We start from the raw sequence: 15153 nt of genomic DNA on the forward strand, positions 1-15153 counted from the left end.
TAAGGTGGTTTCCCGTTCTTCGACAGAGGCCGAATATCGGGCTCTCGCGGATACTGTAAGTGAGGTCTTGTGGCTTCGCGAACTTCTTGGTACCCTTGGTGTGGACTGCACTTATACGATCCCTGTGTATTGTGATAGTCAGTCTGCGATTCATTTGAGTGCTAATACGGTGTTTCACGAAAGTACTAAACATGTTGAAGCTGACTGCCATTTCATTCGGGATGAGATTGTGCGAGGTGTTATCTCGACTATACATGTTTCTACTACTGCACAACTTGCTGATATTTTTACGAAAGCTCTTGGACGGAAGGAGTTCGAAGCATTCAGGTCCAAGCTGGGTATTTGTGACCTTCATACTCCAACTTGAGGAGGGGTATTACGGGAGATAGGGTCATATATGCAAATAGTTGTTTACTTATATATATTTGGTAATTTACATCTTTTGTATTAGGTTAATCTTCTTGTATATAAGGCTAAGCCTTAGCACCGTAAGCAATAAGAAAACCTTTATACCAAATCCTAGGTTTCTTGACATAGCCGCTAAGATTTTCTTGAAATTTTGGCAAAATTCGGAGGTTGTAGTTAATTATGTGTTCGTCTCACGCTCATAGGTTTTAGGCTTTTAACAATAAAAGTGGAAGAACAAAATTCAATCAGTTCTTTGCAAAAAAAAAAACCTCACGATCTCAGTCAAGCTGTCATTTTTCCTAAAACAATCTCAATTACTAAATCGATTATAATCACTACATAAGCATAATCTGAAGTTTTATTTTGAAGTTTGGAATCGTCCAAAGCCAAACGTTATTAAAAACCCGCAGCTTCCTAAGATTTTGATTTTATTCCACAACATCCAAAGCATAGATAGGCGTGGTTTGGCTCCTTTATTATAAACAAAAGATAATATTAGAGCAATAACGACTTTGATTACGAATGGATGAAAAAAGAATTAGATTGATAAGAGTTTCCTCCCGCCTGTCCCTATTTTCATTCTTCTTCCAGTTAAACTTCCAGTTAAAAGACTCTTGGTCATTGCCAATCTTTTGTGGTAATGGAACGTCTACTGGAACATGATTTATAACTGTAATAAGTTTATTATGTTCATCTGTTAACTCTAATGTTTTCTACTACATCATTTAAGACTTATTGTTTGAGACCATTGTAGTTTGCTATTGATACTCAAAACACTAATAATGTAAAGCTCTCACACATTCCATTCAGTAGTTTTTTATTTCTCATGGTAACTTGCGCTAGACAATAGTCACTTTGTCAACGAACCTCTGGCAAGTCTTTATTAATGCTCATTTCCGCATCGTTTTGCATTTATCGGTATATTGGTTGGAGTTGATCGATATTTGCTTGTTTAATCTGGTCCAGGCTTATTGGAAGAGCTGAGTAAAGGAAACAAAAAGGGAGCTGAAGGAATGTTGTTGATTTGGATTTTGAAAAAAGTATGTTGTAGAAACTGTCTTCTCGGTTTATGGTTATTTTGCTTTGGTAAACTAATTTCAAATCTCTGTTAATAATACGTGGCAACTCTTACAACTTTGGTCTATATAAGTAAATAAGTTTGTACTTAAGAAAAAGGTCTTTTAATTGTGTTCAAGTGCTCTTTCTTCAAATGTTACTTATATCTTCTGAAGTTTTTGTATATCTGATTCATTTAGATTAATCATCATATGGTAATTTCGATAGTACTTTTCTAACTTAATAGGTTTAGTAAAAGACAAAGAAAGAGAAACTCTAAAGAACAATACAACACAAACAAAAGAGCACTACAAGAGTCATCATTGAATATAAGACTGGCCAATGATGTCAATGTCTCTATCGCCGGAAGAAGGTGGTTGCTTGTGTTTTGGCTTCATCGTCTTCACCTCGTCTGGCCCATCTGCGCTCTGTGTATCGCTGGCCGGTTGGTTATGCTGTTGAGGCTCGTTCTCTATATTCTTGGCCTCTTTCTCTTTAGTCTTGGCATCTACCTCTTTCTCGTCGTCCTTACCGTAAAGCCCGCCTCCGTAAGCTTCCTGCATCATCGGCTGCATCTGCGAAACATACGGTGGCTGGTTCTGACGTGGCTCGTACATGGTGCTCCCTTCCGTTTTCTTTTGCTGTTCTTCCATAATCAGTTCGTCTTTGAAGTCGACGCCGAGTGGTTGATCTATTTTATATGGAAAGTGGTTTTCAGACACGTATACTTTTTCATCCCTGGTGCCGTTGTCAGAAGCGAACACGTGATTTGAAGTAGGCAAAATGTTATGATTTATCCTTTTTATTTTTTTGTCTCCAAATTTTTAACGATATGTTTGTAATGTTTTTTGGAGGTGAAAACTCCAGATTTATCAAAGCATTTTTAGTTTTTTTTGGCCTCTTCGGATAGCGCATGATAGGCGAAGCTCTGAACGACAATGAGATCGACGACCTCTTCTCACCGGCAGTCCACATTCACCCCAGGAGTTCCATGTGTATAACACGTGTTATCAAACTTTTAATCCTTATCTTGGAGTTTAATTAATTTTTTTTTAACGTCCATGTGACCAACCAATTGAATTCACACTACAAATTTGCATAATATACCGACCTTTTCAATCGTTCGCACTTTTGTAATAAATTCACAACAAGAACTCTGACAATATTAATTTTAGGGAAGTCTAGAAGATGGTATACAGCCTTCAAGAATAAGTTGTAAACTCATAAGTATAATGCAAAGGAAATAAATTGTAAGCGTTTGATATAACCTGACAAGATATAACCTTCAGAGGTTTTCGTTGGCTGCACGTATGGCAACGTCTGTGGATTCTCCGCCTTCCGTCTCCGGTGAGAAATCGCATGGAGGCTCCGGTTTCAAGTGATCAGCAAAGGGTTATCGGTATGGAAGGAAAGGAGGAAGGTTCCACCATGGTTTTAGAGAATTCTACGTCATCTTCTCCACTGGTTTCTCAACCAGCATCAAAGCCTCTCTACTCATCAATTGTTCAAAATAAGTCTGGTCTTTTGCAACCCCATCTAACAGTCTCAATGGTTGCGGGTTCTCCTATGGTGGAAATACCAGATGACATCATTTAACGTTTAGCCCCCTTGTGGGATGAGATTCTAATCGGAAAGTTTAATTCCCCTGCTCCACTTGTTGCGAAGGTTCATGTGATAGATAATAACATCTGGCTGATTAGGAATAAGAATAAAAAAGTTGATGTTTTCGTGGTGGATGTGTCTACGATGAATTTTAAGATTCGTGACGTCTCTATTTGTAATAGAGTTATTCGAAGAGGAATGTAGAACATTGAAAATGTCCCTATGGTTGTATCGAAATGGATCCAGTTGTCGAAGAAGCTCAGCCTGTGATAACACTTTATTTTGACCATTTTATGGATCGTTTTTAAATGCTTTTCTTATGTTGTTTATTTTTTTGAAGTTTTTTTTTTTATTATGGTGTTTTAGTACTCGTAGTTTCAATACTCTTTTCAAGAAACTTAGGTAAAAGCTTTGCAAAGTGGATAGAAGACTAGATTTTTAGCTTAGAGTCAAACCGTCAGAAGTTCACCCTCAAATGAAGACCTTCTCATCGTCTGATCCAGCTCAAATTTAGAAATCTTAAATATGGAGCAGCTAGATTTCCAGCACACTTGACATCACGACAATCCAATGGTTCAATCAAATGTTACGCGAAGAGCAAGATGTCCAGTCAATCAGCCGGCCAGCCTTCCGGACCGCAGCCAACACTTGGTTTCTCACGGTTTGATATGATCATGGACAGCAGTGAAGACATAGAGCTAGAACCTGAGGAAAGATAGCTTGTAGCTGAGGAGCAAGAGTCTGAACTAGAAAAGGCTTTAGTCATTCCGAATGGTCCCATGACAAGATCAAGAACTAAGAAGCTTAAGGAGGCCGTAGGAGGAATTCTAAGACAAGCACAACACTCGGCTCAAGAGGGAAAAGAGTTCATCACAAATACTTTGGTTGTGATCCAAGTCCTTGAAGCTTAGTGGACTTGTGATCCAATCTTGTACTCTTTTTCCCCACCACTAGTTTTGTCCCGATGGGTTTTCTAGTGATGGGTTTTTAATGAGGCAAAGTTGGATCACCTTCTCAATAAGGTCCACTAAGTCCAGCCCAAGTGAGACGGCCAAGAGAAGGGGAGCCTGTGAAGATATTTGAATTCAACTTAGACAGCTCACACCTGTATTTCCTAGACATGCTTATTGATGGCCGAGACTCTCTTCTTTTCCTTTATATTCTCTTGTAATCTCATTTGAGAAACCATATTTTCTTTTATCTAAAAACCTTTCTAAGTAAATATCATTTGTTCTTTGAATATCTTAGTTTGTGAGTGTGTCATATCTCTCAAACACCCGATTCTTAGGTGGTGTAATATCCTCAGAAACAAACCGGTAAATCAAAGGTCTTCCGCAGCCTTTGTGCGACCCCTCGATCCATTCCTTTGCCCTTCAGTTCGTTGTATTTCAGAAGTTCAAGCTTGTTACTTCCAGTCTTAAAGTGTGGATTCAGGGAGGATCATATTAAGTGGTATCAGAGCACACTCTATTCACTGGAGAAGCGATTACATCAGGTTGTTATCCATTTTTTTTTTTTTATCTCATATTCTTAGATCTATCAAGTCCGCATATAGATCTAGTGTTTATGTTTGTACCGACAAGTTTCATCAGTAAATCATTGTGTCTTTCAAACTTCTATCAACGATTCACATCATCGGCAATATCTGTTTAAGTTCAAATGAAAACCGATCATATTCTAGGGTTTTAGTTTTCTTGAGGAACATGAAGAGTCATTCTTTGTACTTAATCGAGTTTGGGACAAATTTCTAGTGATCTGTTTGTCTTTGGTCTCAGGAACTATGTCGGATCAACACGAGGAGACCAGTGGCAATGGTTTCAATAAACTAATGATGGAAGCCATGATGGCCGAGATGAAGAAACTCATGACCTCTCAACTTGAAGAGTTCAGACAAGAGATGCAACAACATCATTCTGATTTGAGGTCAAACAAAGAAACAAGTAGAAGAGATCATGGAAAAGAAAAGGTTCAAGAGCCAAATAAGAGCACTAGAGATGAGGAGGCCGATATATACTATGGTCAAGACAGCAGCTCGTCTAGAGGTAGTAGAGGGAAGCATAGGCGAGATAAAGAAGATAAAGCTATAGTTCCAGACGGTTAAGGAGGCCTCAAGCTACGCATCCCTCCATTTCACAGCAATAATGATCCTGATGCGTATTTAGACTGGGAAAAAAAGATTGAGTTGGTCTTCAATTGTCAACACTATTGATAACACCGGATTTTGACCATTTTTATGGATCACTTTAATATCTTTTACAGGTGTTTTTACTCCATTTTCAAAGGTTTTCAAAGGATTTCTATGTTTCCGGATTTTAAAAGACTTTTCAGGTAAATTGGGATAAAGAGGCACAAAATGGAACAAAAAGACTCTTTTGAATAAATGCAGACCGTCAGAACTCTCATTGAGAGACGAAGACCTTCTCACCGTCTGATCACCCTCAAAATTGGACAACTTATAAAAGAATCAACCAGCTTTCAAATGCACTTGGTTTGGAGACATTCCAACGGTTGGATCTCAAGATATTCCATTAGCCCCGGAGCCACTCGAAGTCGGCCAGCAAGTCACGCGACCACAGTGATCAACCTATTTCCCGCGGTCAGAAGCTTCCCGACCGCGGCCAACCAGCCAATCCCCGCGGTCACAACACTCCCGACCGCGGCAATCAATCTCCGAATTAAAGCCCATGTATCTGAAGCCCAAAGTCATTCTCAGCCGCAATTCCGGAACCCTAGAGACCATGGAGTATTGGAGACTATAAATACATGTCATTTAGGTCATTTTTAGAGAGAGCAATACACACTTTACAGAAACCCTTTTCCTTTAGCCGTTTTTATGAGATTTTTGTAGGAGATTGTTCAAGTCCGAGTTCTTCAGTAGAGAAACTTTCTTTATCTCTTTTCTTTACTGTTTTTCATTACTTTTATTAAAACCGATGATGATGTCGACCTCAGCCATGTCTGAGTAGATCCCGAGTTGGGTTTAGGGTTCCCGAAAGGGGCTCTCATAATCGATTAAGACATCTAGGTTTATAGATCTGGGATTTCGACCTGTTCTCTGTTTATTCTTGTTCTTATTGCATGTATGCTTGATTGATCACCTAGTATCTGATCTAGATAGTTAGTGTTGCGAAATTTTTCATTAAGTATCCGCCCTAGAATGAAACAGGCGATTTTTCCGTAGGAGTGGAAACCTACCTGCGGCGAGATCGTGAGTATTGACGAGTCTTGTGCAGCTCTTGCGTTCTCTCCCTTCCAGGGTCAGAGTGGAAACCTACTGGTCAGGGTTGCGAGAAACAGTTGGTTATGATCACGACAGTGACGTAGTAATACCGCCGTACTCTAGCTCTAGAACCCATATACCGATATCCGTCAATCCCAATCTATTTACCCTAGTGTTAAAACCGATTATGATCCCTTAGAGATCCCAAAAGCTCAACGTTTTTAGCCATAGTTTACAACTCCATCGATTTTTATTGCTTTCTTAGACCTGCATTTCAATTCCCTTAGTTCGATATTTTACTTGCTTAATTTACCTTTCATGCGATATTTCACTTGCCTTATTAGTCTTTCATTCGATATTTTGCTTATTCTAATTGCATTTCATTCGATTTTCTTACTTGCTTTTTAGGATAGATTTATTTGCTTTCTTTGTTTTTAGTTTAATTCGTAAAACAAACAACCAACCTTTAAAACCAATTTAGTCTAGACATAAAGTTAAAAACCGTAGAAGAATACCAGGCACACAAATCTCTGTGGATTCGATCCCTAAATACTACAACTGATTAGCTGTGCACTTGCGGCTTTCATTTGTTTTGTTAAGGGTAAAACTTGTTCCCTCACGCAGTTGATACGACATCAAGTTTTTGGCGCCGTTGCCGGGGATTTGTTTCGCTGCCTTTTGCTATTTTGCTTGTTTTAACTTCTGTTCTAGACACCTGATCTCTAGTTCTTTCTTAAAGTTTTGCTGAATTATCTTACCCTTCTTTTTTTTTCTGTGAATTGCATGAATACCAGGCGCAGACCTGTAGAAAACATTCCAATTCTAGATGAGATAGACAGACACGAAAGAGATCTTCGAAGACTTAGACGAACGCAAGGAATGGCCAACGACGACCATCCTGGAGATCTTATTAATCGAACTTTAAATATGGACCAAGACGGGTCCGAACATGGGGAAAATGAAGAGAATGATCACAGAGGAGGTGATCATGCTCGACAAGATGGAGAGGAAGATGAGGTTCCTCCAAGAAACCACCAGAACCAAGAGAGAGAAGGACGTGAAGACCTTGATCCACCCATCAATGCAGCCGATGGTGACCACCCAGCAATGCAGCCGAATGAACGCATTCACCGCCCCATTCCGCCAGCAAATCAACACCGAAGACAAGCCAGGAACCATCACATAGCTGATTTTGATGCACCTACTCAAAATTTTCAGAACCGATCTGCAATTCAAGTTCCATTTCCGAACCGGAATGAGTTTGAAGTCAAGCCTCAGATCATCTCATTGGTGAAACAAAACCAGTTCCATGGAGTTCCTTCTGAGCATCCAATGGACCATATCGAGCTCTTTGAAGAAATTTGCAGCATGATGAGAACAAACCAAGTTCCACCAGACTATTTAAAGTGTAAGTTGTTCCATTTTTCATTAGCAGATAAAGCTCACCGTTGGTTGAAATCTTTGCCTGCAGGATCGATTACCAATTGGGAAGAATGCAGAAATGCTTTCCTGAACCACTTCTACACTAAGTCAAGGTCGAATCAGTTGAGAACAAAGATCTCAAACTTTCAACAAGGGCCAACTGAATCTTTCTATGAAGCCTGGGAGCGTTTTAAGGAGTATGAACGTGATTGCCCTCACCATGGATTTCATGGATCAAGCCTGCTGAGCACATTTTACCGAGGTTTGCAACCAAAATACAAACTTTCACTTGATACAGCTAGCAATGGAGATAAAATTTGGCTCAAGCCAATAGCAATGACTGTCCTGAATATGATCGATCAATGAAGCAAGCCGGAACAGACAACAAGGAGATAACCGAGTTGAAGAACATGGTGAGCCAGCTTCTGAAGAGTAACAATCGCCCAATCCATGCTTGTGAGACCAAAAATGGGGCAGAAGATGAAGGACCTAGTGATATCGATCACATTAATCAAGCCTTTCAAGAAGAAGATGTGAACTATGTAGGAGCACTGGTGCCATATCAAAATCGCTCCAATAATAGCTTCAACAACAACTTCCGGAATGCAAATTACAACAATCTCTCTTACCGCAATCCAAATGTGGAGAATCCTCAAGACCAGTACTACCCACCTCAGCAAAAATCCTTTCAAAACATGTTTCAAGGTGGAAACGTTGGAGGAATAGTACCATATCAACCGCGACAGCCATATAACTACCAAGGTACGAGTTTTAACAATCAATTTGTACAACAGCAGGGAGTCACGACGAACCAGCTAGCTTCACAAATCGGTAGACTTGAACAGTCAATCCAACAGCTCGTTATGACGAACAAAAAAGCATCTAAAGACGTGAACGTGAAAGTGGACTGCATGTACAATGATCTGAATGGTAAGTTTGAATCTTTATCTTCGCACGTAAAAACGTTAGATGTACTGATATATTCATAAATTGCATCATTTAGTGTACATATTTTAGTCCAAATCATGTCTTATCTCATTCATTTTAGGTCTTTAGGCATTGTTTTAGGACTTAGGAGATTACATTAGGTCCAAGAGAGTTTTGCATGTTTTGGAGTGTTAAACAGGTGCTTTTGGAGCCAATTTGGAGTGGAGGATGTGATTCAGATGAAGAAATGGAGTTGGAATGATCAAAAATGGTGAAAAGGAGCAATTTTGGGTTTCTCGGCAAAATGCTGTACTGAAGGTCGAAGATCCTCGGCCAAAATCCTTCCCGCGGGTAGCTTTCTCGGCCAAAAACACGTGCCGCGGTCAAGTCTCTCGGCCAAAAATCCCGGGTGCAGATACATCTCCGAAATCGCGTCACCGGAAGATCTTGCCGGCCGATTCAGCTGTCGGAGTCTTCATAAACGTTGGAGATAATTGAGTCAAGAGTTTAGAACAGTTGGAAACAAAGCATTTGAACCATGGATCCGAAAGATATGGTAATCGGAAGACAGACCTCTCTCGCATCCATTCCGGAGCAATCCGATACTCCTGAATGATCGCCTGTCCGGGGAACCTTCCGGTCCGATTCAGTTGTCGGAGGCTTCATCAAAGTTGGAGAAGATTGGATCATGGTTCCATAGCAAGTGGAATAATAGAATTCGGACGCGTGAGCAGAAAGTTGACCGACAACTGAATCCCCTGTCTCGCTGCCGTCTTGGACCGACCCGATGAGCTCCGAAGAATGCGAAGGACGGCGCACTTCCAGGCCGATTCGGTTTCCTAGGCCTTCATAAGAATCAGAGATATTTGACTCCTCTTTTTATAACGTGCAAGATCATTCAATTCGGAGCTATGAGCAAGACGATACGGTCTCCGGAATGGACACATGTCTAGACGCCTCTCTCTGATCCTGTAAATGCACTGCGAAGATGAGCCCTCCAGGAAGCCTTCCACTTCCCAAGCGCCGATAGTTTCTTCACCAAAGATTGAGTTGCATGAGTTATCTTTCTCATGGAACTGGTTTCAGGTCATTTGGAGTTATGAGCTGAAAGTTACACTGAACAGAAGAGAAGCTGGTCAATTCGGGTTTTAAGAGATGCGACTGTAAGCTAAGTGTTGTGTCCTACCTCGGCGTGAATACCTCGGCATGTATGCCGAGGAGGCATGTTTACGAAGCCTTGGGACTATACCTCGAGGTAGGACTTCGGTCTTTCAACACCAAGGCTCCCTTGATCACCAACATGATCCCAAAACGACTAAGTGTTGAAGCAGACCTTGGTGTGAACCTTTCAGCATGTTATGCCGAGGTCCTATGTTTCACAAACCTCGGGTACCAAGCCCCTCGGCATGTTATGCCAAGGTCCTCATCTCTCCAACCCAGATCACAAACAAATCCTCTTCACGTTTCAAAGCTTTAACCGGATCAAAGGCCAAGTCTCATGCATGTTCTTCAAGTGTTCATCAAAGTTTCAACCCAGCACATGACCCCCTGGTGTATGGCCCTCGGTGTGAGACTTCTTCAGATGGCGAGGGGTGGCTCCAGCAACCCAGAAAGGGCGGGTCAGTACCCAGTTTGTCCTGGGCTGACCCGGCCCACACTCTTTTATATAAATAGTTTTTAGAGACTAAAACCCTAGTTATGCTTTACCTTATCTTCTAATCATCTAATCATCTCATCTCTGCTTCTAATCATGATTATCTTAAAGCTGTTTCTTATCATCTAATCATCTCATCTCTGCTTCTAATCATGATTAACACCACCTCTTGCAAAGGAAATGGTGTGTTAATCATGATTAGTGAGTAGTTATCTTTTAAGCTTCTAGGTGTGTAGATTAGGGTGCTTAGATGATCGGTTTATGATGTTTAGGTTCTAGATTCTCATCTCCTTTCCTTAGTTAGCTGCTCTTAATGCTAGATCTTTGCACATCACGCTGATCTAGACCTTAGTCATTTCTCCACCCACAAGGTGTTTGATGAAATGTCTGAATGAGCTAAGCTAAGGGTTTATGCCTTTTTCATCATGGGAATGATTTGTTAAATGCATGAATGACATATTAGAACTGTTTCTTAATGCTCACTGATTCATATTTCACAGATGATGATTTGGTTTGAAAGTGGATTAGTGTAGAGATTAATGCCTTCATGAGAGGATTAGTCTAGATTTGAGTTCTAAGTTAATTGGTTTTGAGATCATGTGATTGCTTGTTGCTGCTTTCTGTGTAAGATTCGGTCTCTTTGAAATAGAAACCGTTTGGTCATTATTAGACTTGATACTTTATGCTTGTTGATTGCTTGATCTTGCTTAAGGTGAATTAATCTTGATTAAGTGATTTACAAAGAGATTATTGTCATGGGAATGAATTAATCTGCTTTTGAAGTCTAGACTAAAGAGTAACTTGCATTGCATTATTGTTCTTAGCATCATGAATAAATCTCTAAAGCACCCTAATCAATGATTGATATGTTCATAATTTGCATCATTTAGGTTGCATAAATCATTCCAAATCATGTTTTATTTCATGCATTTTAGGTCCTTAGGGTTTGTTTTAGAACTTAGGAGATGCATTAGGTCCCAATGAGTGTATTGCATGTTTTGAGTGTCTATCAGGTGAATATGGAGCTGAAAAGATGAATCCAAGAGGTGGAATGGTGAGCAAAGCTTGAAAAAGTGGAAAAATTGGGTCCTGGGAGGTTATCGGCCATTTTCGCTGGCCAGGAAGGTTTTACCGGCCATTTCCATGTACCGCGGGAAGCTTTACCGGCCATTTTCATGTACCGCGAATGAAGTGTATCGGCCAAAATCTCCGGGTGTGAACGTGTCTCAGAAATCGCCTGTCCGGGGAGCCTTCCGGTCCGATTCAGACGGCGGGTGCTTCATAGAAGTTGGAGAGCATTGCATCAAGGTCTCTTAGCAAGTGGAATCGTGGAATTCGGACGCGTGAGCAGAGAGATAAGCTTGTCGGAAGGAACCCCAGTCTCGCAGGTATTCCGGACCGAGCAGATCAGTCCTAAATGATGCGAAGGACGGTGCACTTCCAGGCCGATTTAGTTTCCGGGTCCTTCATGAGAACCAGAGACATTTGAGTCTTCTTTCCAGAACGTCCAAGAGCATTCAATTCGGATCTATGAGCAGAAATATACGGTCTCCGGAATGGACACATGTCTAGACGCCTCTCTCTGGTCGTGTACATGCACTGCAAAGATGTGCCCTCGAGGAAGCCTTACACTTCCCAAGCACCGAAGCTTCCTTCACCAAAGTTGGAGATAAATGAGTCCTCTGTCTTCTGCAACCAAAATCATTCAATTCGGACAAGTCTCATAGGAGTTACACTCTCCGGAATGCGAAGTGGTCTAAGCTGCTCTGGATGCTGCGAGATGGTCTTGCGACTTGGTTAACCCGCAGGCCTGAAGATGAACGCCTGAATGCTGATGCTGCGAGTTGATATGTGCGGGTAAACTATCACTGGAAGAGGTCTGAAGCTCAAGAGCAAGAGAAATGCTAAGTCCACAATCGTGCGACTTAGGCGTGCGAGTTAGCCGCGCCTGGAACTATGCCGCACGATAACTCGCAAATCACTCAGACTTGAGCCTGCGACCTAGGTGCAATAGAGACCAACCCGCACAGTTTGTACATTCCCCAGAAACCGCCTTAGCCCTGCGAGTTGGAGAGGAAGGAGACCAAGCCGCAGCAACACTCGCAAAACACTCCTACTTAGGCGTGCGGCTAAGACAAGGCGATTCAGGCTTCACAAGACAAGTCTTCATCTACTGCGACTTAGGTGTGCGACCTGGGACATACTGGACCGACCCGCAGTAATTCCCACTTTATCCATTAAAACCGGGTCAGGACCCGGTTTGTTCCGGGCTGACCCGGTTCGTTTTTAAGGAAGTATAAATACTTTTTAGGGTTTTTTGGGGAGAGAACTAAGTTTTATTCCCTTTGTCTCTTGCCTCTTTGGTGAAAAAGACTCCATTAAGAAGAGAAACATTGGGATTTGAGTGTTTAATCAAGAGAGTTTAAAGAGATCTGGGGGTTTAAAGCTGTTTTCTTTTGAATCTATCATCTCCATCTCCATTTCTCATCATTAATCATGCTAATCTACTCAACTTGCAAAGGTTTAAGAGAGATTAGTATGATTAGTGAGTAGTCACCTTAATGAGGTTCTAGATGTGTAGGTAAGGGTGCTAAAGTGTTAGATTAGGAGTGTTTAGGGCTAGATTCATTAGTTCATTTCTCTAAACAACTATTCTCTATGCTAGATCCTTGATAATCACTTGAGATCTAGATTCTGGGAATTTCATGCACCAAAAGTGTTTGATGAAATTCCTGAAAGAGTTGTGTTAGAGGTTTAAGTAATTTTTCATCATGGGAATGATTTGTTAAATGCTTGAATGATCATTGAGAACTGTTTATTAATGCATATTGATTCATATTTCACAAATGAGAATTTGGTTTGAAAATGGATTAGTATAGGGGTTAATACCTTCATGAGAGGATTAACATAGATTAGAGTTCTTAATCACTTGAATCATGTCTCATCATTGTCATTAGCATTCCTAGTTTAACACCAAAGCACCCTAACCATCTATCATGTCTAGAATCTCATGCCTCCATCATATCTTATTCACACCATTTCATTTGTCATTGTCATTAGTCTTTAATCCTGTTTATGTTTATAGCTTTCTCTAGATTAATCAAAACCCGCTCTTGTTTGCTTGAATTAAGAACTTGATCATATAGCTTAGTGTCTAACACCACATCTGGATTGATTAACCTCTTTGTGCTACATTGACAAGGGGATTGATAGCCCTGAGACCCTTAAAAAGTCGTGTCTATCAATTGGCGCCGTTGCCAAATTGTGGTTTGATTAGCATTAAGCTCTGATCTGTTCTTGAGATCAAGTGCTTACTTTCTTGTTTTTGCTGATTCCTTTCAAGTTCTGTTTGTGATTTCAGGTGTATGAACACCAGGTCTAGATCAAGAAGCTGTGGTCCTCCTTTTCCTCTAAACGACAACATCAACCTTTTGGTACCAAGGAGGAGAAGAGACAGACGTGGTAGACAAATTGATCAGACTGAGATGGCAGAACAAGGAGATCACGTGGTAGATATAGAACAACCAGTTCAGGAGCAACAGGCTCAAGGTCATGGAGCTGGTATTGGAGTTGGTCAAGGGCTTCACCAGGGTAATGTTCAGCAGGAACAGGTGCACCATCAACAAGCTTATGTCCACCAGGGACAAGCTCAAGCTCATCAACAGAGGCATCAGGCCAATGTTCAGCAAAGACACCAGGTGCACCACCAACCCAACCCTTTCCAACCACAGCAAAGAAGATATGAGCAACCCCAAGTCTATGTTGGAGAGAACGACAGGGCCAATGCTCATCAGTATGGAGCTGGTATTCAGGCACCACCTGTGCAAAACAACAACTTTGAAGTGAAAGCATCATTGCTGAATATGGTCCAGAACTCAAAGTTCCATGGGTTAGCAATGGAAGATCCCTTGGAACACTTGGACCAGTTTGATAAGGTGTGTGATCTGACCAAGATCAATGGAGTTTCAGAAGACAGCTTTAAGCTAAGACTATTCCCATTCAGTCTTGGTGATAAAGCTCATCAATGGGAGAAGAATCTTCCAAGAGGCTCCATTCAAACTTGGGAGCAATGCAAGCAAGCCTTCTTATCTAAGTTCTTCTCCACCTCAAGAACTGCAAAACTGAGGAACCAAATCTCTAGCTTCATTCAGCACAGCAATGAAAGTTTTGGTGAAGCATATGAGAGATTCAGGAGCTACACAAACCAATGCCCACACCATGGGTTTAGTGAGGCTTCTCTTCTCAGCACACTTTATAGGGGAGCTCTTCCAAAGATTAGAAACCAGCTGGATACTGCTTCCAATGGGAACTTTTTGGGTAAAGAGCTACATGCTGCTTTAGAGCTAGTGGAGAACTTGGCATTGAGCAATGATACCTATGGTGAAGACTATGACAGATCAAATAGGAATGAAGGTTCAAGCACAGAACAGAGGCTCACCAGAGAAGTTAAGGAGTTGAGAAGTGAATTAGACAAGTTGAAGCTGGTAACTCACAAGCCAATGCATTTTGTTGGAAAGTATGAGGAACAATCTCAAATCTTTGAGAACATCAGTGAAGAAGGTCTAACCCAAGAGGAACTCAACTACATTGGGAATCAGAGGTTCCAGAGGTATCAATATGGTAATGCCAATCCAAACCTCTCCTACAGGAACACCAATGTAGCTAACCCACAAGACCAGGTGTATCCCAATCCTCAAGCTCCACAGAACTTGGTTCCCCAGAGCAACTTTCAAGGATCTTTTCAACCAAAGAATCAGTTTGGTCAGAATCAAGGTTTTGGTCAGCAACAGCAACCATTTCAGGGTCCTAGTTTCAATACACAGCAGCAAAAAGCACCACCTGGGTTTGGTCCTCCACAGTTCCA

General features: G+C 41.2%; 1 protein-coding gene and 2 non-coding genes across 3 annotated transcripts; all 3 read right to left on the minus strand.

Moving 5' to 3' along the window:
- Positions 1-1716: 1716 nt before the first annotated feature.
- On the minus strand, positions 1717-2096 carry LOC18022412. The gene has a single exon (XM_006405201.2). The coding sequence runs from the start codon at positions 2079-2081 to the stop codon at positions 1785-1787; it is 297 nt and encodes a 98-aa protein (XP_006405264.2). The 5' UTR covers positions 2082-2096; the 3' UTR covers positions 1717-1784.
- Positions 2097-7829: 5733 nt separating this feature from the next.
- On the minus strand, positions 7830-7935 carry LOC112088676. Its single transcript, XR_002900621.1, has one exon. It is a non-coding gene; the product is annotated as a small nucleolar RNA R71 (small nucleolar RNA).
- A 6472-nt stretch (positions 7936-14407) lies between these two features.
- LOC112088599 lies at positions 14408-14514 on the minus strand. Its single transcript, XR_002900545.1, has one exon. It is a non-coding gene; the product is annotated as a small nucleolar RNA R71 (small nucleolar RNA).
- Positions 14515-15153: the final 639 nt, after the last annotated feature.

This window comes from Eutrema salsugineum, unplaced genomic scaffold, assembly GCF_000478725.1.
Source record: "Eutrema salsugineum unplaced genomic scaffold, Eutsalg1_0 scaffold_14, whole genome shotgun sequence".
Classification (NCBI taxonomy): Eukaryota; Viridiplantae; Streptophyta; class Magnoliopsida; order Brassicales; family Brassicaceae; genus Eutrema; species Eutrema salsugineum.